The sequence below is a fragment of the Phycodurus eques genome, chromosome 16, assembly GCF_024500275.1.
Source record: "Phycodurus eques isolate BA_2022a chromosome 16, UOR_Pequ_1.1, whole genome shotgun sequence".
In the NCBI taxonomy this organism is placed as follows: domain Eukaryota; kingdom Metazoa; phylum Chordata; class Actinopteri; order Syngnathiformes; family Syngnathidae; genus Phycodurus; species Phycodurus eques.
The window spans coordinates 20,155,771-20,178,043 of NC_084540.1; the positions used below are offsets into that span (position 1 = coordinate 20,155,771).

Below are 22,273 nucleotides of genomic sequence, written 5' to 3' on the forward strand. Positions count from 1 at the left end.
GGAACACGTGTGTATATATAAATATATTTTAAAAAGAGGATATAATTCTTGTATCGGCGCCGATATGTATGTATCGACATTTTGAAGCATATCGGCATCGGCCTTTATTTCTTTTGTTATTAATAGAGGTGAATTTAAAACTGGGTAACCATCAGATAACTATTTATTTATTAACATTTTCATTTCGCTTTGTAAGAGATGCCGTTTATCAGTAGAAACTTCCTGCAGTTTTTGTTTGAATTTAAAACAAAGATAAGCGAAAGATTAACATTTCGGTAATATTTAAAAAAAACAATTATTCCGCTGAGCCTGGGAGCTCCCTGAACCTTTTGTCAGAATTTCAAAACAAAGGTGTCTATTGTCTCAGAAGAAAAAAACAAACAAACAAACTAACATGTTGCAAATCTGGAAAGGCGATTAAAGGCATTTAAATTAAGTTATTCAAAATGCTGACACCCTTTTACAGCAAATTAATATCTAAATATCGGTGGTAGATGTGAACTAATCACATTCAAATGCATGTTAAATGGGAGTCACCACACAAATTACCTGTGATTAACCCCAAATAAAGTTAAGCTGTTTTATCAGGCTTTGAGTGGTACAGGTTTAAAGGGCACAATGGTGGTAAAAGTTCTTAAATTACCTCATTGAAACCAGGTATGTGAACAGGGGTGTGTAGACTTTTTCCATCAACTGTATGGTACACAGACCACGTTTTCCACACTATGTTATACAATGGCAGCCTGTTTCTGTCGATAATATTTATTTGTGAAACACGTTTATATATTGCAAATTGGTATTTCTCAATTGTACCTTACACAATGTGACCAGTGAAAGAGAGTAGGTTAATTACAAGCTAATCTATTATTTTCTACAACAACCTATATTGTGTGATTTTACTCCCAAACATTAAGTCGAACAGTAGTTTGATAAGAGTAGCGACATCGAGGCCCAAAAACAAATACCACAATCCATGATGGGTTTATTTGAAAAAAACACTTTCAAAAACATCACAGTTGTGTAGTGTATGGTAGAAAAATGCTGCCTGTGTGAAACGACAAATACACACATTCAAGTAGTAGTGGCATATACATGCAAGGACTGGGTACATTAAAGAAAACACAGGAGAGAACCAGTCCAACTACTGATATTATTCATAATGAAATAATATGAACATTCAGTCAGTCACCATAGGGTCACCATTGATTTCCCGAAAGTGTCTAAACTTCTATTTTTCCCGAGGCCATGTGAAGTGATGTTGTATCCGAGTATCAAATGATTATGCACTTGCATTCCGTCGGGGATGATATTCAAAACAAAAGTGCCAGACTTCCAAGTTACCCGAGACAACCATGCGCAAAAAAAAAAATGAAAAAAAGTGGAAAAATAAATATTCTTTTGAATGTGTATACCGCAGCGCTGTGGCTTTTTTAGTGTGCTGCAAAGATTACAGAAGAGCACATGTCAAGATTCACAGTTTTTAAACATAAAACGGTAACAAGGTAGCTTTGGCACACAGCGTGTTCAGTGGTTTGGCAAACACACGACGCAATTGTATGGACAGTGCATAAAAAAAAAAGCCACACCAACATGAGTTAGGGTTTCCTCACAGTTTGCAACCATCCAATGAGGTTATTGTAAAAAAAATTAAAAATAAATGGTCCTGAGAAAAGCCAGTGGTTCCAAAATAGACAGCCAGAGGTTTTAAATCATGGGAGGTATTGTTTTTTTCTTCTTCCATGTAAACAAAAAATAAAATGTACTGTGTGGTAATCAGCGCCGTCGAGGTTACGTTTAACGTTGCTAGTGATAAAAAAAACAAAAACAATTAAACCGCTTTACATTGAACCTTTGCATGAGAAATGGGACAAAACAGATGGACACACCAACATCAAATAAGAACGTACGAGATTCTCCTCGGTTTGCAATAGTCCTGACATTTCAAGGTTAAAAACAGCAAGCGGCGTAAGAAAGCACTCTCAGTTACCGCCATACTTGGTTTTACATTTATGGGCTTGCTTTTCCCCCCCCATACAAATATTTACTGCAATTATGACTTTACTACAACATAGGTCAATAATAGACTACGTTGCATTCCGACTTTCATATGTAGGAACGGAACTCCGTCGCAAACCGAGGAACCGCTTGTATCGTTCCCATGTATTAACTCTCCATATCCAAAAACAGTTATAGACTATTTTCATGGTAAACGTTTTTTTTTTTTCCATATTCAGATATTGTATTTCTTTCCACGTTTAATGCGCAATGAGATCGTTTCTATTGGTTTTCCCTTTCTACCAATATATCCATTATTGCTATTGTGATAATATCGTGAGTTACTCTGCGATTACCACCATAAATACGATTTAAAAAAAAAAAAAAAAAAAAAAGTGAATGTCCTTTTTTCCTGCCTGAATGCCAATGTCTTTGGTCCAAATTGGGATTGTTTGGCTTTTTGCGCACAAATAAATGCCTCTCTCACAAACACGACTCGCAAAAAGTTTGGGATATCCTGCTTTCGGTTGAAATTTCAAGATGAACTTAAAATGCACTATAATCTTTTACAGGTGAACTTAATGTGACCCTCTCGAAACTTTTGACTGCACGTCCAACTGCAGAGGCGCTTTCTGACATGTGCGGCCAACTGTTCACCGTTTCAGTACTTTTTGCACAACTTTTTCCCTAAAAAGAAGCTGAATGACAAAATTCACAACAGGTGTTTTGATCCATGAAAATTTCTAAGAATGTCCATGTCTGCTTTTCTGTGACTCTTCCAGTCTCACTGTATCGGTGTTGCAACATGCTGATGACACTTCTTCATCGATTAAACGCCTGTTGTGAATTTTGTCAAACAGCCCCTTGTTAGAGAACAGTAAATTGTGCAAAAAGTACTAAAACCCTAAACTGAGTGACATGTACATTCAAAAGTTTAGTGAAGATCAAATTAAGTTCACCAGTAAAAGTTATACAACGCATTTTAGGTTTATCCTGAAACTTTACACAAAGATGAATATCCGTTACTTTTTGGAAGTGGTGCAACTAGTTTCGCCCTCTCTGTTAGCGAGGACTATGGCGAGGGGAAAAAGTGCTGGATGATAACTGACCATCACAGTCTACAGAATCCGGAAGCCCACGTTGGCGGAATACTGCCCATCTTTCTCATCTTCTTCTCGCTCCACCTCACCTCTGCTGTGCGCCGCCAAGTTCTTCCGCTTGACTTGCTTGCTGGAGTGGCCGCGGGGCCGTGGCATGGGGACCAAAAGGCGGAAGCCCGGCTGGGAATGAGCAGAAGCGGCGTTGTTGGGGGAAGTGGGAAAAGTCTTGAGCAAGCACGGGACAAGAGAAGAGCAGGAAGAGGAAGAAGAGGAGGACGACAACGATGACGACGGGCTGACGCTCTGCACCGACGAGTAGCCTGAACTGTGGTCGTCCGCGGAGAAGAAAAGTCCATCCTGCTCTTTGGGACGCAAGGCCCGGTCTCTTTCGTCCTCGCTGAAGCAGTCTTCGTCGCTGGAAAGCGCCCGGCAATTCTCTTGTCTCGCGTTTGTGTCAGCCTCCATTTTGATGGATATAATCGAAACTGTCAAAAAGAGGAAGACATGCGATGAGTCACTGGGTTTTGACAGTGAAAGTGCCGCGTCATCACCGAGAGCACTATGGTCCAAATGGATTGCCGAGTCATGGTCAGACGGTCACAGATGCATCACTACTAATCACGAGCCCCTTTGGGCAGGGGGTCTGAAGTTCACACGCCACACTCCCTTCTCCTATTGTGCTGAACGCAATTGTTGCAGTGCGACAACTATTTTATTGGTCACATCACACGCTGACATAGTCACGCATCGAATTTTCTTGACTACGGGATGCCGCGTTACTGTGTGAAATTGCTATGTCCCCTGTAAATGACATGTACCCCATGTCCTGCCGCTTTTAAATGAAATGTTCTATTTCAAAGCGATGCCACTGAGAGATCCTAGTTCTCTCGCTCAATTGGTAAGCAGAACGAGGTCATTTTCTTTGTTTGTGAAAAGACAGTCGTGGGCCTAATTTTATTTTGTCCTGATATTGTGTTCATTTGTACTCAGTTTTCATGGCGTTAGATGAGTGCACGCTGTGTCCGACGGTACCAATCTGAAAATAATTGACCTGAGTGACAGTTACAGCTGCTCTTTTGTTACAGCTACAGCCTAATTCCCAATCCGTTTCCCCACATGACTCACAGTCTCCATCTTTCTCCCCCTCGCTCTCCTCTTGGTCGCCCTCGTAGCCAGAGGAGGAAGCGTCCAGACTCCAGTCTAGGATGTCGCCCAGCAGTGTCTGCTCCTGATTGGACAGCTCCGCGGTGGGCGTGGTCACTCGGCTGCCTCGGTCCGCCTGCTTGTTGTCATCGCGCCTCCTTGGGAGGAGAGGGAAGGTTCGGGTGAGTCATTGGAGGGTCTCACAGATGGATCAAACAAACACCTTCTGGAATAAACAGTTCACGTCTGGTGTGGCTCATTGGAGGAGATTTGAAGGATGCAAGCTAAATGAGCAAAGTCAGGAGTAGGAGGACTTGTCATGTTGACGCATTCATTTTTCACACGGTGCCTTTTTACGTATACCTTAAAGGGGACATATTTTGGAAAATGTATTCTCTGTTTTATGTAAATTGCTGGCTGTCAGGAGTACCCGCACACCCAATCAAGAGTGAACTGAAGTAAATTTGTTGGGGACCGAGCTCTGCCGCAAATAGCGAAAATTCACAGGTAATTGACACCTACTTAAAAAGGTTTAGAATTGGCTATGGATGCCATAGGACTGCAGCAAAGCACTATTTGAAGCTCCTCAAATCACTTCAAGTTCCATAACACCGCAGAAATACGTTTATATTAGACAGTGCTTCGGCCTGAACCCCAAAACCGAAGGGAATTTTTCTGCGAATAACAGAAGATGGGTTATAACAAAAAAAATCTGCAAAACGGTGAATCAGCGAGTAGCGAATATGCGGGGAAGAGTGTAAAATGTAAATGTGTCTGTAGGCAAGCCATTCCGCACTTTTGACCCACTGTTACGGAACAGTGCTACAATCAGTGGGGCTAATTTACATAATAAGCACTCCCACACCAAATTGCTCCAACCATGACTTGGAAACTCAGCTGGGCGAAGAGCCAAAGCCACTTCCAAGCAATGGCCAGACACTGAAACACAATCATGCAGAAATATCCAAATATCCAATATATCCACGTGCATGGGCTCGACGCCTTTGCTATCATGTCTAAGCCAAAAGGTAAGCAAGAGCTGCAATGGATTTGGGGGAAACTGTACCGAAAAGGTATGTGCGTGTACGAGACTCTCAGTAACTTCTACTAACAACCCAGGCTAAAGTTAGATCCTCCCCCAATATACAAAGATGTTGAAATGTACCACGTCAACATAGCTCCAAAAACATAATTCCTTGACACCAATTACTACTTTCCTATCAACCAAGGCCCCGGCAGGCCATTCAAACCCACAACCTCCGAATTGTTATCATCATTATTATTACAGAAATGGACTGCTTTTAAAGGTGTGTGTTCATATCATTTAGCTCTAGTGTGATGAGAATTTGCGTGCGTTACCGTTTACTGGTGCCGGAAGGCGAAGCAAGGAAAGCGTGGATGTCCGCTGGTTGGCCAGTGGGACTGGGAGGCTCCAACTGAGGTTCCACTTCAGGAATCTCAAGGATGTGACACAGATCCTTATAATCCATCACCTTGGAAAGCAAAACAGTTTCAACTCTTGTTATAAATGACAGTATTTCGGGAGGGAGAAGGGACTAACGGGAAAGGTGCATGTACCTTCTCTCTGCTGATGTGCTGGTAGATGTCATCTTCAAAGCGCTGCTTCACGCCAGTAAGAGACACGTGTCTGTAGTCTGTGGGAGAATCTTGACTGAAACTGAGGAGAGGGAAATAGGACAAAACACTCAAATCTCAATACTCAGCAACCATGTAATCAAGATGGCCTCCCACTCCATCTTCACAGCTTTATGGGCAGGTTAATGGCCCTCTGTTCTTTTTGGCCACTAGACATTAAACAACCTTGTAGCTCATCAGTCAGGCTTCACTGAACATGGTGAAAGGCAAGTTCTGATCAATGGTCATTATTGCACAATGTTCTGTTACTTATGCCCAGCGAAGCAGTTGATCAAAAGATCAAGATCAACCTCTGATCAAGATCAGGGGTTGCACATTTAGTGGAAGACGGTGGAACCTCTAAAGTCGAACCCAATCCACTCTGAGACACTAACTCATTTCAAGGCAAATTTCCCCAGGAATCACTTCAAAGGGAATTAGATTTGCCGAGTGCTCACACTGTCACCATCATACAATTCTTATTAATCGCACGGGCAATGATTTAAGTAGCATAAAGAGAGGTAAGATTTTGTAAAATAACAACAACTCATGTAAAAAAAATATATATATATTTTATCATCTAGAACAACCCAATTAACCAATAATTTAAATGAGATAAAAATTAAGTTGACATTTATTTTTAATTTTTTCCCCCAGGATTTTTGCTAATATAAATGCATGGTGGGCCTTATAGAAGGAACAGAGCTGGCCATATAGGAAACACAGACCCCATTTTGCCTACCTCCCCTTTAGGTGTTCAATGAGTTGGAGGATAACGCACATGACGATGGCTTGAAAGCCACGTTTTGACTTTTGAGGCATTTTTCATTCCTTTCATTAATTGCGCCAACTCTAATCTACAGTCAACACTTTCACTGCATGGATGCAATTAAATTACCTTTCTGCAAAAAATAAATAAATAAAATACATCAACACAGACGGTTTCCTTGGCAACTGCAGAAATTATAGGTTGTAATGAAACCAGCGAGTGATCAAGTGAATAGCGCAAAGAGGGCAGATAAGGAAAAAGGATTCTAGTGGGGAAAAGCATCAGTGTGGGGAGCGGTGTTGCACAAGAGTGGGTGATTGTGCTCGTTGTGAGCGGCTTACCACTTGACATAAAGCAGCACAGCAAGCTGGGTGAGGTCTTGCTTGGAGAAGCCGGTGTAGTCCACCAACTGACTAGGCCAGACGGGAGCTGCGTACATCAAATTAGAACAAGTCAATCCTATGATTCAATGGCAAATGCCGCTCTTCACACGGGCGGGTTACCGTAGTGATGCAGCGCTCTCGTGAGCAGCAGCACGGCGCAGGCCAGCACGGAGGGCGGCGACGTGGCCAGGGCCGAGTAGAGCAGGGACAGCTCGCAGATGTAGCTGAAGAGGTGAGTGGTCCGTCGCTCCAGGGGGAGGAGGGAGCGCAGCACCTCGCCATAGTCCAGCAGAGTGGGGCTCTGAGGTGGAGGGCACAGAACAACAGTGGTTTAAAATTTTAAACTCAGAGACTACTTATCGGCAGATTATACATGTAAACATCAGTTTTACGTAGGACACATGAAACACCTACTCATACGACATCGTGTATTACACTTTATATAGAATTACCAACCACTTCATTAAGTGCACCTGCAAAATTTGAAACGGGGTACCCATCTTGATAATCTGGCCAAATTTGAGTATTTTCCCTCCCTTCCAATCAAAGTCAGCAAAGGATGTCTCTGAAAGATTATCCTGAGGCGTAGTTTGTGTTAAGAGGGATTTTTCCTCCTCGATATGCTCAGGAAAAGGGTTGGGGCAAACAATTATTAATGTAGAACCTGTTCAATATTTACAGTCGCAAATCCTTGCGTGTGTGGTCAACACACAGTTGGGCCGAGTCTCAGATTCTGTGGTTGTGAGTGAAGCAGAATGTGTCTAATAGCTCTTATACTAGTCTCATTAGATTGTAGCCTAAAAGAACAAGATAGTCTGGAACGTAGTGTTATTTTAGTATCACAAACAAATGACACGTTTTTCATCTAACAATTCTTTACATTTTCTCAATTCAACAAAACAATACAGAAGTATTTTTTTCAGATGAAATGAAATTTTTTTTTTTTTTTTTTTTTAAATCTAGTAAATAACATACATTGATTACATAGTTTTTTTCTGATAAAAGGAAATTATATCTTTTTGAGGTGATTTTCACTGGCCAAATTTTGTGACTATTTCCTTTTTTATTCAGAAAAACAAAAAGGTCAAAAATGCTTTTTGTATTTTGTTGAATGAAAAGAAAATTTGAAAATGCACAACATTTTTATAGAACCCTTTTTTTTTTACCAGATTTGATATATTTTTATGAATCTGAAAAAAATATTTTTTCCCCTCAATATAGAAAACATTTCACAAAATTTGGGGATATTGACTGTTTTTTTCAACAAATGTGATTTATTTTTATTTTGAAAAAAAAAAAAATATATATATATATATATATATATATTTTTTTTTTTTTTTTTTTTAAAAGTGTTTGTATTTTGTGGTTAAGACTCACCCTGATCTTCCCCTCCAGCACAGAGACAACCTCTCCCATCATTCGGACCAGGTCCTCATACTTGTAGGTGTTGTCTGTTAGCCACACTGCTTCCCTTATGGTAAGAATATCCTTACTCATGTAGCTACAAAGGGGGAAAAAAAAAAAAAAAAAAGCAATTTTATGTAAAAAAAATCAGTGTTGGCAAGAAGCCGCTTGTCACTCTAATGCAACACTGTAAAAATGAAAGAACATCTGCTTTTTTTGCTGCTTCTACATATAATGTACAGCTGCAATTTGAGTCAGGAAAAACCCTGAAAATGGATAACAGGCAAGTCATTCGAATTCTTACCGCGTGCAAACCACCATGCAGGCAATCCCGAGCAGCTGAAGGCGAACCTTGGGGACGGAGCACAGCGCCAAATAGCGGTCCACGCAGCCCACGGTCACGTGCAGTGTAAGGCTAGAGAAGTCCTTCATGGTGGTCACTTCCACCAGCCAGTCCACCAGAATGTACCTACAGAGGAAGACAAATTTGGGGAGAGAGTGAGGGCCGCGAGGCCAGCGATGGGATAGCAAAGAACGATGTCATCGTGGAGGATTAGCCATTACCTCATGGTGTCCTTGATGCCTCGTCTAAGGATATTGCGATTGCTGTGCCGTTCTGCCTGCTGGGAGTTTCTAAAAAGTTGGGACACCAAGTCGGCGCAGGCCTTAGCCTCCAAACCCAGGGGGTTGCCACTGCTGCATACTTTGGCAAGGGAGAGCTGCACAGAGTGAGACAAATTGTTACACTAGTCACACTAAAAACACAACACTGTGGATGATTTTTGTTGTTGTCTTGAGTTGTGAGCAAAAATTTGCGTTACAAACACTAGATGGCGGGAGAAAACTTTACAACAAGCAGCAGCTTGTCAGACAGTGACCAATCCGCTATTTGCGGAATGTCACCTGACCAACGCGGGAAAAGGGGATAGCGGACTTCCCGTGTATGCTACGCTATCGGACATCTTGCGTCATCATTCTTTGAAGCAGAACTTGCTTAAATGTTGTTTTCTTTATGGCTGGTGTCATTGTTCAAAAATTATACACATGCATACATACAATAAATGTATTTTTACAAATATATCATACATGTAAACATACTGCGATCGGCTGGCGACCAGTTCAGGGTGTACCCCGCCTCTAGCCCGAAGATATTTGCGATAGGCTCCAGCACGCCCGCGACCCTTGTGAGGATAAGCGGTACGCAAAATGGATGGATGGACATGTAAACATAAACGAAGCCCAAACACAATCTATTGTCATCTTTGGTGCCTCTGTGGTGACCTTGTTTACAAAAAAAAAGACATTGTAGATGTTTAAAAAGTTCCCACGGGTGCTCTGTCACGGCCCCCGTCGCCATTCACCCTAGAGAGGAGGAAGTGCTTTTATGAGTTTTGCCGAATGCAGAAGTAGATTGTGCATATACCGAATTAAAAAAAATAGAGGTCAAGTGCTTGCGTCAAGCTGTTTATTTGTATCTGATGAGAGTCTTCTTCGTGTACTTATGTATGTAGCATACTGCCACGCGGTGGCTAAAATGCACACACCACAAGGAGCAGCATATTGTCCATTGATTTTTTTCAAGATGCACAAACTATTTATTCTTTACATTTTATTTTATTGTCTTATTAGCACACCTTGTTATTTATTTTAAAAAGTACTATATAGTAGAGTGCTACTTATAAATAAAAAAAAAGGTTTGCTGGTGTTTTTTGAGAGGTGGTAGGCTGGAACGCATTAATTCATTTCATCATCATTTCAAATTGGGGAAGAATATTTGCAATATGAGTGTTTTTGAAATATGAACATGGTCAAGGAACAAATTAAACTCATAAGTCATGGCACCACTGTACTTGTGGATTTTATAGCAGTATTTGTTCTGGAACTGGACTTAGGATGTAAAATGGTCACAACAAAAAGCATAACAGATGGGGGTGGGGGGAAAAAAAAGCACGATGTTAAAAACTGAAGTGAGTGACATCAGGGGGACACATGTTCCTGTACACACACCTGGGCCTCCCAACATCCTCTTGCAGCATAGTCCCTGAGGGTTCGAACACATTGGAGGTACCTGCCTGGATCTGACATCTGCAAGTCACAACAGAAAACTCATACGTGTGGGGGGGAGGGGGGGGGGGGATATTCATATGTAGACGATTGCCAAATCATGAGATAAAACACCAATTTTATTCAACTTTTAGCTGAAAACGGCACCAGTAACAAAAGACCCAATATATTATGTCGAGACAATTTGAAAAATAATTAGAAATCTAACAACTTTTCAAACCTTTAAAATGTTTGAATTTGAGTTTTGAGTGTGAAAACAGCGAAATAGTGAAAATGTCAAAACTCACAGCCGCTTTGCGGTTGTGCTCCCATATGAGATAGGAGCTCTGCAAACAGCCTGAATGCGAAGACTCTTCCAACATGGATATGGCTTCAGCATGTTTGTCATCCTCCTAGGGAAAGATGAGAGCATTGAGTCCCACTGACGATATTCATGCTCTTCATCTCGGATCCTGATCTAATTAGTTGTGCTTTGTCATGCGTGTGGAGGATGCTTGATGAATGAATGGGAAGGAAGGCTAAAAGAAGGCTGTGTTGACCACGACGGGTCAGAGTGAACTGGGTGAAACTCACCTCAAACAGCTGTAACACTCTCGCCAAGCAGTGCAACAAGGGGCCCTTCTTCTCCTGGCAAAACAATGACGGAGAAACTTAGCAACACATTTTTAAAAAATATATTCATTTTAGAGATTTCAGTGTCCTCGATGTGAATTTAGGAAAATAGACGCAACACGATTAAACAGATAAGATACAGAAACCCAAACCCAAATAAAAGCATAAGAAAAAAATATGCACGGTATATTTTACAAAATAAAGCATCATACAGGAAGCAGATATACAAATGTCTTCAATTAAAAAAAAAAAAAAAGTACGACATTTTATGCCCATTAGTATCCCATTTAGTTTTGTCTGTGTTTTCATTTTGCATTTTTGCAATGTTCCATATTAAGAGAGTTTAAAAAGAAAAGTTCAGTAAAAATAAAATAAAAATCCCCATTATTAATCCCCAGAGGGGGAATTCAGGTGATACAACAGTAAGAAAAAAAAACCATAACTGACAATAAAAATTTACCTTTTACAAAACGAAAAAAATAAAAATAAATAAAAAATATAAAATAAAAAAACAAATCATAATAGAAAAGATTTGTAAATATAGTACCTCTTTTCTAACACAAAATATTGTATTTTATTAAATTAATAAACACATTCATTAAGTATATATTTAACATTTTTATATTTGTTATTCATCTCTCACATGAAACTATAAACAGAAAGTTATATACAAGAGAGGTATTGTTCAATACTGTCTCAATATAATTTAAAGCCAACACGACACTGTTAAAAATATATAAAAGTTAAAAATGGAAAAACTTAAACTCTTTTCAAATGCAATTTAATACTAATACTTTTAAAAATGCCATGGACACCTTGTTTTCTTGAATTACAGCTATTACAGGGGCGTCCTTGACTTCAGACAGAACTCGGTCGTAAACCGAGGACCCCACCGTCTACAACGGCAGAATTAGAATCTTTATTGTCACTGATGACCACGACAATTTCCATACGTTACCTTGTTGTCGTCACACTCGGCCTTGAGGCGGTCAAAGACGACCGCCTTGCAGCAACTGCCGGTGGGCGACCACGGCGGCCGGATGAACAGCCAGCTGAAGGGGTCGGCGGCGGGGGAGCGCAGGCTCTCTGCGAGGCTGAGGAAATGCGACGCTTTACGCCCGCACACGTCCGCACGGCCCTCGTCGCTCAGCAGCGCTGTTTTGGAGAAAAACGATGCGCGCGGTGAACTACGATCTCAAGAGATGCTTTTTGGCAACAGTGAAACGGCAAAAGATGAACACCATCCGGACCGTGACACTGGACTCCTTCCAAATGTTTCCAAAAAAATCTTTACACCAACTGTAGTTTGAAGTAACATTTCCTAATTGTCAGAATTGTATTGCTCATACTGAGCAGCCAGCCACAGAGAGTTCCATTTCCTGCTCTATGGTAATCACGATGCTTCGAGGTTGCTGACGTCATGCAAACCATCATAGTATGATGATGATTTGAACTCGAACGAAACATACTTCTCGGGTTGCAACTAACAATTATTTTAATGATTGATTAACCGAAAATTCTTCAATTGAATAATCGATCCCACAATGGGAACATTTGTACTGAAGTCGACTGGTGCCACAGAATGAATTGTGTTGTACTTTAGGAGGTTCCACCACATGAGAAAACATTATTTTACTTACGTCCTTCATTGTACAAATAAGCAATCCCTAACTTGACTGCCGCTTCAAAATTCCCCTTTTCAGCAGCTCTGTGAAAATGTTTTTAAAAATGGTTGCGGTAAGAGAGAAACCCCATAGATAAAAAGAGTCAACTAACTCCTGATCAATGTGTTTTTATCCATCCATTCATTTTCATCCGCTTACCTATCAAACAACCATAAATTGTCGGGGGAGGGCCAAGTGTCTCTGAAGCTGGCCCTGGCCCAAACACTGGCGTGGTTGTCAACAATGTCACGCAGCTGAGAATGAACCTGCAACCAAGAGAGCTTCATTTAGTCAACACGGCAGCGCAAAATAAAGATCCTGAAACCGATCACGTGGGGGGCGGGGGACGGCGACGCGTGTGCTTGCGAAAAGTGGCGTGGACGTGTCGGGTGTGTATCAAAGGAGGATGATGATGATGATGATGATGACGACTCACAGCCCTGACTGACAGCAGGTCCTCAGCAGAGATGCACTGGAGCACACAGAGGAGGACCTCCTCGGGCAGACTCAACAAGGTGATGCTTGGCGTGCGCAGGCGGACCCTCTTTCGAACCGGGATGGAGTAGCATTTTGGGCAATGGCAGTGGACTGCTGACAGAAATGGGAGTGGATTTCAAACATTGTCCTTCGCTTAGACTTGGCAAACGCCACAAAAATACATTTTCACAAATATTGTACATACTTTTCTACTGTGTCTTCCTGGTACTTATTCACTGCATATTTCAGTTATGTCTTTTACTTTTATTTTGTAGTCAAGAACTTCTCATTGTATCTCCATCGCACAATACCTCCTGAAAGCACTGAAATAACATGCTAAACTAATTGTGGAGTGGATTAGTAGCTAGCTGGTGAGCTCAACAAGTTAACCCAAGTGGGCGCCCAAATTTCCCTCCTGTGGCTCAAGTGGTGTAAACTTTAAATTTACGCCTCACGCTGTTTAACATTCGCGGTGTACTTTTAGACAACTTAAACGCTTGATAAGTCAAATGGAAACCATGTTTTCCATCAATACTGAGGCCGACTGTGAGTTAATATCCACGATTGAGCTCGTACGTCGAGCTAACTGTGCTAACTATGTCAAACAGTTACAATTTAAAATATGCAGGAATAAACTTCTTTTTTTTTTTTTTAACAGGTATTCGTTAAAACATTTAAAGCCATATGAGGTGATTTAAGTAAGAGTGGAGAGGGAGGGGAAAAAAGTGACTTACCACCAGCTTTCATTGCAAGTGTACTCAATGTACAGTATCTGGAATCTTCACACCGGCTAACTTTACAGCAGTCAAGCAGCGATTTAAACCTCACGACGACGTCGGCTAAGTGTTAAATACAACCAAACGCACACAAATTTAACACAATTTGGGGGAATTTGTCGTCAAATTACACCCTCGGTTCCAAGTTGGGGCAACACTAATCAGTAATGTTTGAAATTGTTGGCCGAATTCAAATCCAAGCATGAGTCCTTACTTGTTAGGCACGCCCAGAAGCTCCTCGAAGCACCGCCCGGGCCGACTGTTTAAACACTGCATTTGATTTGATTGGGCGTACGTAGGTACGACACGATTGGCTAGCACTGGTCAAGGTCGCTCCTATTGGCCGGAGTTTATAAACTGCAGAACATTGCGTCGCGACTGGATAGCGGAGCTGCGATTCGAAGTACGCGCTCGCTAAGAAGGGCATGCTATTGGTTGAGCTGAAAATGAGGAACGCCCACTGTCTTTTTCGGCGTACCGAGGATTGTGGGATACGTAGTTGAGTAAACTAATGCACGATTTAAAGGTAAGGCATTTAAAGAGACATGCACACACTGGGCAGAATGGAAAAAAAGTCATATCCTCAATTAAATTAAGGTCTATAAATACAATAAAGAGCAGAGGTGGCGTGTGTAAAAGCACTATGGTAAAAGTAAAAAGTAATGATTAAATTCATACTATTCAAATACATACTATAATGTATAAACTAAAAAATATATATTTTTACTGTCTGTTATATAATAGAATACCTGTTTTGATAACTTGGTACAAAACCAAAAATGCTTCCCTCTTTTATAAAACTAAGTGTCCATACTGAAAATAAAAAATAAATCGCTGGACACACCTTTGCCGAAAGCAAAATTTGGACAGGACACACAAGACTGAACTAATATGATGTCCTGCATGAGCAAAAAATAAATTCGAAAATAGCAAACAATAACAACCGAACAAAATACACCTTATCTGTATTTGTTTTTCAGATTAGACAGATAATTTTCGAAGGCCAGAATCTAGTGGTTTTTGGGTTGTTTTTAAACATTAAAACTTGGGAACTTGGTAAAGCTAAGTATTTTTTAGGTGGTACTTGGCATAAAGACCACCTGAACCCCACATGAGCAAGCACTATAGACAACAGAGGCAGGGAAAAAAGGAAGACATATCACGATACTATGCGTCATGTCGATGCTTTTGAAGAACAACGCGGTTATCTATCTTCCTATAGAAACGTGATAAATGAATTATTATCTTTGTTCGACTTGTAATTCTCGCCACATCGTGTTGTGTGATCCAATTGTCTCAGAACTCAGTGTGTGACCTCAGGTGGAGCGGAGGCTGTGACATCCTTAATGTGGATGCAGTCACTGTTTCCATGGAAACTCCAACCCAGTACACTCAATAAAACACAAAGTGACCAGTAAACGGCTCAGGGGAAATGGAATCAATTGGCGCATTTAAACTCAGTTTAGAATAATTGCAGCTAGAGAATAGAAACAGACAATGTAATTGATGTAGAGAGAAAGAACTGTTTTTTTTTTTTTGCTTGCTTGAAGTCGTTTGTTTTTTTCACTTCCTCAAAACGTCTTGTGTGATAAAATGTGAGCAAAAACTAATTTAAAAAAAATCAATCAATCAGTCAATCAATAAATCAACTAAATACTACCAGGGCCACTTTGAAAAGGAAAAAGAAATGTAAAATTATAATTCAAACGAATAACAATGCAATATTATACCAAAGTCATCATATTGAATTGTAATAGAGTTGTACTATGACGTGAATTAAAAAATTAAAAATGTTCTAATACATGATCAGATTATTTTAAAGGCCGCACGGAAAAGAAAAAGGATAATTTCTTTTATGCTAAAATTTAAAATGATAATATTTTTTTTACATTTTATATTCAAATTAAAAATATATAAAACAGTTGCAATTCTTTGCAAATAAAGTCATAATGTAGGGAGAAAAGAACTGCAATGTTATTAGAATATTAATCAACCAATGATACTACAAAAATATCTCATAAGATTGCAATTGAATACGTTTGAATCTATATTGTATCGGTATCGCTGTTTTTTAGGAAGCCTCTCATCTTCACATTAAGTTGCACTGTTACGAGAAAAAAAGTGGAAATATGTGAAAAAACCTTTTAAAATGTATTTGAAAAATGTGTAATATTATCACAAAAATGACCATTTTAACATTACGTCGTCCTTCCCCTCATAAAATCACCACTAAATCTTGTAATGTAAATGAATAATTCTTAATTTATTAACTTTCTCTGTTAAAATGCAAAGTTTTTCCTAATGAGGCCAGAACAAGTCATTTTCAGAACTTGGCCTGTAAAATTCTAATTCAAAAAAGTAATATTTCTTGTAGGGGGAAATTTGGTTGCATTTAAGTGCACATCCTTAAAGTTATACTTTGCCGACGTGTCTTTTGCTTTAATGACAGGATTCAGGCTTTTTGGGTCAGAAAAAGACTGCTGATGCATGCCGCAATTTGACTTCCACACCACAGATTTCCAAGTGCATTTAAGTTTGGATTCTGGCTGATAAAGCCAAATTCCTCTCCAGCTTCCCCTTGAAGGTTTCCTGGGCCAAACGGACTGTTATTTGAAACTTTTGACCCAAAAAACAAAAAACATCCCACCGCTGTGCTGTTCTCTCACTATCCACTTTTAAGATCTTTCTAAATCTTTCTAAAAATCAAACATCGCTGACTGCCAAGTTTTGGGAAAGCCGGGGAGACGGAACAGGCGGATGAGATGCTCCCACATCTTGTTTCCTGTCATCTGTGCCGAGGCCCGCAAAGCAACTGAGGACTTCCACCACATGTGCGCTTTGGCCCTGTTAGCCTCCGCGCCCACTTCGCTCACACATAAACAGCACACACTCGCACACAGCTGCTTCCCAGCACTTGTGTTTAGTGTTCATTTCAAGGAGAACAAACATCAAACTAAAACAATCCTGTAATGTGGTCAAACGCTGTATTTAATTTAGTATGTACATTAAAGTTAATTTGTTCTTGGCTAATCATAAAAAAACATTTTTACATTATTAACTGCCATACAAAGTTTGAAAATATACCTGACCACTGTAAAACAAAAACTAAAGTAAAACGACTCACCCTTTCAGGACAACTGACACACGTCGATACTAAACAAAAAAACCTGGTCACTCATGATATGATCAATATTTTAAAATTTGTAACTGTGAAAAAGTGTTATAAATACCTGACAATGGCATAATAAAACTAACAAAAACTACCTGACACACACCATCATAAAACCTGGTGAGAACAAAAAAAAAAACCTGATCACCATAAAACCAAAATAAAATAAATGCAAAGTGGGACACGCGACACTAATGCTTTTAGTTACATGCTATTTATGTCAGCATTGTCTTGGTAAAATATCAAAACATACGATTGTACATATATATATTTATCTGTAAAATGATGTTACGTTAAACACAGTCAGACCCTTTCTTACACCACATTAAATTCCATTTGGATATTGGTCATCATCATAATAAAAGCCAGAGCAAAAAAGCAAAACACACTTTTAGGCTGTAATTTTTTCGATGCTCACGGAGTTGAAATTTTCCGACGTCATACATTATGATGAAAGTCACGTTTTGTTTGACGTTCGAGGGAGGAAACTTCGGTTGAAGTCCACATTGCAGCACTTTGGGACGTTCCACTGTGGTTTGTTGTCATTACACAATAGATGAGACTGTACATTTTCCCAAAGCAAAGAACATGAGGATAAACCACCCAGGGAAACAAACACGTTTTGCTGAACATTTATTTACACCACTTTAAAATGTACATCTACGTAGAAATATACAGTACAAATATAAAGTTGTCGCATGTACAGGACCAAAACACATCTCGACCAACAGCACAAGCAGAAAACATGGCCGTCCATGGGGGCGAAAGTACAGAATTAGTGTTCCCACACAAGTAGCATGGAGGTAGATTTTCCCTTATTTTTCATGTTCAAAGGCAGAAGGGAAAACAAAAACAAACAATATCTGGTCACTTTATCATCTGCATAAAGGGCATCAGGGTAACACAATGGCACAGAATAGTAAGAAATTGCTAAAAAAACACAATACTGTTTGAGTGTGTTAAGCTTTAACGGCATCTTTGTGTACATTCCCAAGTACTGCACAACCACAACCACACGATTGAATTCTGCATCGGCAAGGATTTATGTTAACTTAGCTCACGAAAGCAGGATACACACACGATTTTTAAAACGCGAGCACCTACGCGACAATGTCTGTCGTAGTAACAAGACTGACCTGTGAGAGGCAGCATGGTGCCACAGTGTATTATACAAAGAAGAAGACAAACTCTGGGGGCGCGGGGGTGGTTTAAAGTTTATGATTGTCGAAAAGGAAAAAAACGAAAAAAACACACCCCACAGCACAATCGAATCGCTTGAGCGTTCCGACAATCTGGCCTCTGCCGACTTTGATGGCAAGAGAGGCAAAATGCTTAAACTTGGCCCGATTGTCGGTATGTACTGCACGTACCACGCGTTACTGATCCTTTTGACAATTCAACCTTGAATAAAGATACACACGGTGATTCAATGCGGTAATTAGGACCCATTTCGATTTAATCCTACCGACTTGCCTCACTGCATAAATTCCCATATTTTTCCAGCAAAAAAATGCCATTTCCCTCCCGATTCCGTCTCTGACAATCGAGCAACGGGAACATTAAAATGCGCATTCAGCTAAAAGGAAAAATAGACCGTGATGGATTCGTGGCTAACAAACGAGGGCCGACTTTGGCATTGTGTGTGAGATCTGCTACCTCTGGATGCAACGACACAGTTGAGCCAGCGACATGCAGTGCAAATGCCGATTGCCGCCATGGCGATCAATAGTTTTCAAGGGTAAAAGGGGCGCGTCACGCTTAGTTTACATACATTCAACGCATTGCATTTTCCTTTTGTGTGATCCGTGGTATATATATATATATATATATATATATATATATATATATATATATATATATAATGTTTGCACAAAATACTAAGTTGTGGGCGCCAAATACTCAATTGTGGGCAAAATATACTTTGCGGCCACTAAATAGGTATAACGGGCGCACAAAATACTTCATTCCCATGAACAACTTTGACGTCTGGGTAAGCAAATGGAGCACACCTTCGCTAGAAACTGTAATGTGCGTCCTTAAGGCAAGTGTGCTTTCTTATTGTGTTCTCGTCAATGTCATGTTTTTTGGCAGTTATTTAATTTCTGGGGCTCCGTATGAATAAGAATGCTTTAAGACAACAGTAAAACAGGCAACTCCTCCTGTGAAACACCGGCTTCTAGCATCGACTAATTTAGAACAGAGCATAGCTACCTATATTTGCAGTTTTTACTATAGACAACAGTTCTGGTTTTATAGCGGGCCACCCAGAAAATCAAAGTTATGTTTCGAGAAAAAACTCGTAGTGTTGCTAGAGTTAAAAAGGGAAGCAAATTCTGATTTCTATGACCATATTCTTGTCATATTATTGTAAATGCAATTGTCATGTCTGATGATGGAATTGTTCTAGTCTTTTGTCAATAGACGACCGTAGGAAAAAGAAATCTTTCTTCGCATATGACGCGTGCTGGACTATTTCTTGCTATGTTACTAATGCTACACAATTGAATCCAATAGGAGGTAGCGTTCTATCTCGAAGATGGCCTGTTCATCATTATTGAAAATATATATATATATATATATATATATATATATAAAAAAAAAAAAAAGCTATATGTTGATTTCCATTCCAGATCTCACCTGTGGTCATGAATTCGGAACAGTGAGTGAAAGAAGAAAATCCTGGATTCAAACCACCGACACAAGTCCCCTCGGTCGTGCTTTGCTGTCTCACTATTGCCTCTCAAGGGGAAAAAGGCATCGCTATTAGACAGGAGAGGCCAGGGCTGTCTTATTTGGACAAGTTTGTTCCTTTTAAATGAAGTCTGATAATTGTCTTCAGCTGGAAAAACGATTAGGGATCAAGTAACGGGAGAGGTCCAACCGCAGATGGGGTGGATGAGGAAAGTGTTTTCCTGGGAAAAGATTATGAGGGTCAGCGCAAGGGAAAGTGGATTTTTGAGGGGCATGAGTTCATATGGAAACATACAAATGTGACAAGAGCCTTTTTCCATGTGTGCTTGGTCAAGGCACGAAGCGGGAGGGGCTACTAGCGGAGCCGGATCAGTCAGGGTCCTAGTTATGGAGTTATGGCATGTGTCCTTCAATAATCCTGTCCTGACTTGTGTGGAGTTGAGGTACCCGGCACAGAGACCTCGACAGGAACTCCACTTTGCGGGCTTTGCAGATGCAAATATTTGTGTTCCTTGATAAGTAAGTCCTGGAGTCTTTTATTACGAGCGCTCCTCTCCTAGACTGCGTCGTCCACACAGATACCACGGGGATCCTCGCGGACTCAAGTTCCGCTCTCCCGTTGCATAAAAGAGCCCCCCCCGCCCCCACCCCCAACACATTGCTGCGGTGTCACAGGACGAGGGAGTGACGCCGTCCGCTGACGTGGGTGCGCCGCTCGTATCGGGTTGCCGTCTTCAGGCCCCGCTCCTGCCCTCTCGGAGAGTCACCTGTCCCGGGAAGTGAGGAATGCCACAACTGACGTGCACCGGTGACGCCAGCAGTGACTCCGGCGGTGCTTCTGCATAGCGAGGGAGGACTGCCAGTGTGTGTAAATATGCACTAGTCTCCTTGGAGGTTGTTTTGACACCGGACACCTGCCGTCCGATGATAAAAGGTCCAACTGTCTGTTGCCGTATTACAGCGGCTCCAACTACCGGAGACAAATTCCTTGTGTGTTTTGTGGACATACTTGGCAAATAAAGATGATTCTGATTCTGAAGATCATGTGAGATGCGGTGGATCCCTCCTCACTCCAAAATGGTCCAGACTAAACAGATCCTGAGTGTCTGTCTATCTGTCATCCTCTGTGTTGGGAGAAAAGAGGGAATACCACACATGCAGGGGGCGGAGTGCCGGCTTCTTCAGTCAACTCCCCAACATCTGCTTTTTAAGTTCCGACAACACTTGCCCCCCCTCCTCGCATACGCTTCACAGCGGGCATTGCTCCGAGGAGAACGAGCCGCCCTCTTTCTTTTTCCTCCTCTTCTTCTTGTGGACGGTCCAGCAGGCGGTGGCCATCAGAAGGAGTAGCAGCCCTGTGACCAGGAGCACCACAGACACCACCTTGGTCTGGGGCAGATCGTTGTAGGTGTAGGTGACCCCCGTCCCCGCCACGCCGATTACCAACGAGATGATTCCGAAGGGGAAGATGCAGCGGTACCAAGACTTCTCCATGCCCCCGGTGGCCTGGGACAAACGGTCCAAGGAGGAGAGCACCTCCGGGACTTTGGCGCCACCGGCTTCCAAGGACTGTCCCTCTTGCGGTTGGCACGCAAGGGGCACCGTGGTGCAGCCCATCTTTACTGCAGGGGCATGTGAATCTTTGCTTCAAACCCCTCTGTAGAGTCCACCAGATAGAGGAAAGTCAAAGAGAGCTATGTGGTCTCCGCAGACCGGAACAGGAGAAGCTTTCTGACGAAGTTGGTCCTAAAACAACACTCACGTTGCCCTCCTCCCTTTGTGACTGCCTCTCCGCACAGCGGCCGCTGTGAACCTGATGCAGCACATTGTGCACTGGGACGGAGCACAGTGGCGAGGCACATATAAAGCAGCGTGGGGACTAGGAGGAGCTCTGGGGAAGTCGGAGTGCTCCCATTGGTGTTCTTCTCCGTGACGTCCGGCAACGCTGAATCGGGGAGGATAGACGGCTGATGAAGAGCAGCAAGGAGGAGGGTTAACGGGTCCCTCTTTTTTCCTGCATTTCCACATCAATACCTCATAGTTGTAGTCTTTTTCTATGTTATCCAGTAGCGGAAAAAGGGCAGAAGCCAACTGCAGAGTCAAGGAGGATGTCTTCTTTGTCGTAAATTTCACACATGCACTGCGACACTCTGCAATAACAAAGGTGTGTGTCCCCCCCCCCCCCCCCCACATGAAAATTCATTAGTGTTGCACCAGAGGGTGTCTCCATGTGAACATCTACCCACGTCTTTATTAATGCGCGCGGCTCCACATGGAGATTGGCTAAAACACCAAGCAGACGACGCCTTTACACGCAGAAATGCTACTGAGCGTGCCCGCATGTGACACGATGAAACGTTTCCCAGCCGCTCACGCAAACGGCAGTCATGT

General features: G+C 41.4%; 2 protein-coding genes across 3 annotated transcripts; both read right to left on the reverse strand.

Annotated features, from left to right (window-relative positions):
- Positions 1 to 1,524: 1,524 nt before the first annotated feature.
- ccnf (cyclin F) lies at positions 1,525 to 14,196 on the reverse strand. 2 transcript variants are annotated; one of them, XM_061700465.1, is made up of 17 exons: positions 13,981 to 14,196; positions 13,206 to 13,357; positions 12,929 to 13,035; positions 12,746 to 12,813; positions 12,064 to 12,260; positions 11,067 to 11,120; positions 10,781 to 10,885; positions 10,437 to 10,514; positions 8,994 to 9,148; positions 8,734 to 8,898; positions 8,403 to 8,526; positions 7,146 to 7,326; positions 6,984 to 7,071; positions 5,817 to 5,916; positions 5,598 to 5,731; positions 4,221 to 4,396; positions 1,525 to 3,580 (listed from the first exon to the last, which is right to left on the reverse strand). In XM_061700465.1, exons 1-17 carry the CDS (start codon positions 13,991 to 13,993, stop codon positions 3,114 to 3,116), a joined length of 2,364 nt encoding a protein of 787 aa, XP_061556449.1. In that variant the 5' UTR covers positions 13,994 to 14,196; the 3' UTR covers positions 1,525 to 3,113. The 2 variants fall into 2 exon arrangements, with proteins under 2 accessions (XP_061556449.1, XP_061556448.1); XM_061700464.1 differs by having other exon boundaries at positions 13,206 to 13,360.
- A 5,613-nt stretch (positions 14,197 to 19,809) lies between these two features.
- On the reverse strand, positions 19,810 to 21,705 carry LOC133414828 (transmembrane protein 100). The gene has a single exon (XM_061700487.1). The coding sequence runs from the start codon at positions 21,497 to 21,499 to the stop codon at positions 21,131 to 21,133; it is 369 nt and encodes a 122-aa protein (XP_061556471.1). The 5' UTR covers positions 21,500 to 21,705; the 3' UTR covers positions 19,810 to 21,130.
- Between the last annotated feature and the right edge of the window lie 568 nt (positions 21,706 to 22,273).

Coding starts and splice junctions, on each gene's coding strand:
- ccnf (XM_061700464.1), bottom strand. Junction 12,261..12,745: donor TTATTTGTACAATGAAGGAC/GTAAGTAAAATA, acceptor TCTCCAAAACAG/CGCTGCTGAGCGACGAGGGC. Junction 11,121..12,063: donor CCGAGTGTGACGACAACAAG/GTAACGTATGGA, acceptor TTGTTTTGCCAG/GAGAAGAAGGGCCCCTTGTT.
- LOC133414828 (XM_061700487.1), bottom strand. CDS start 21,499: ATGGGCTGCACCACGGTGCCCCTTGCGTGCCAACCGCAAGAGGGACAG.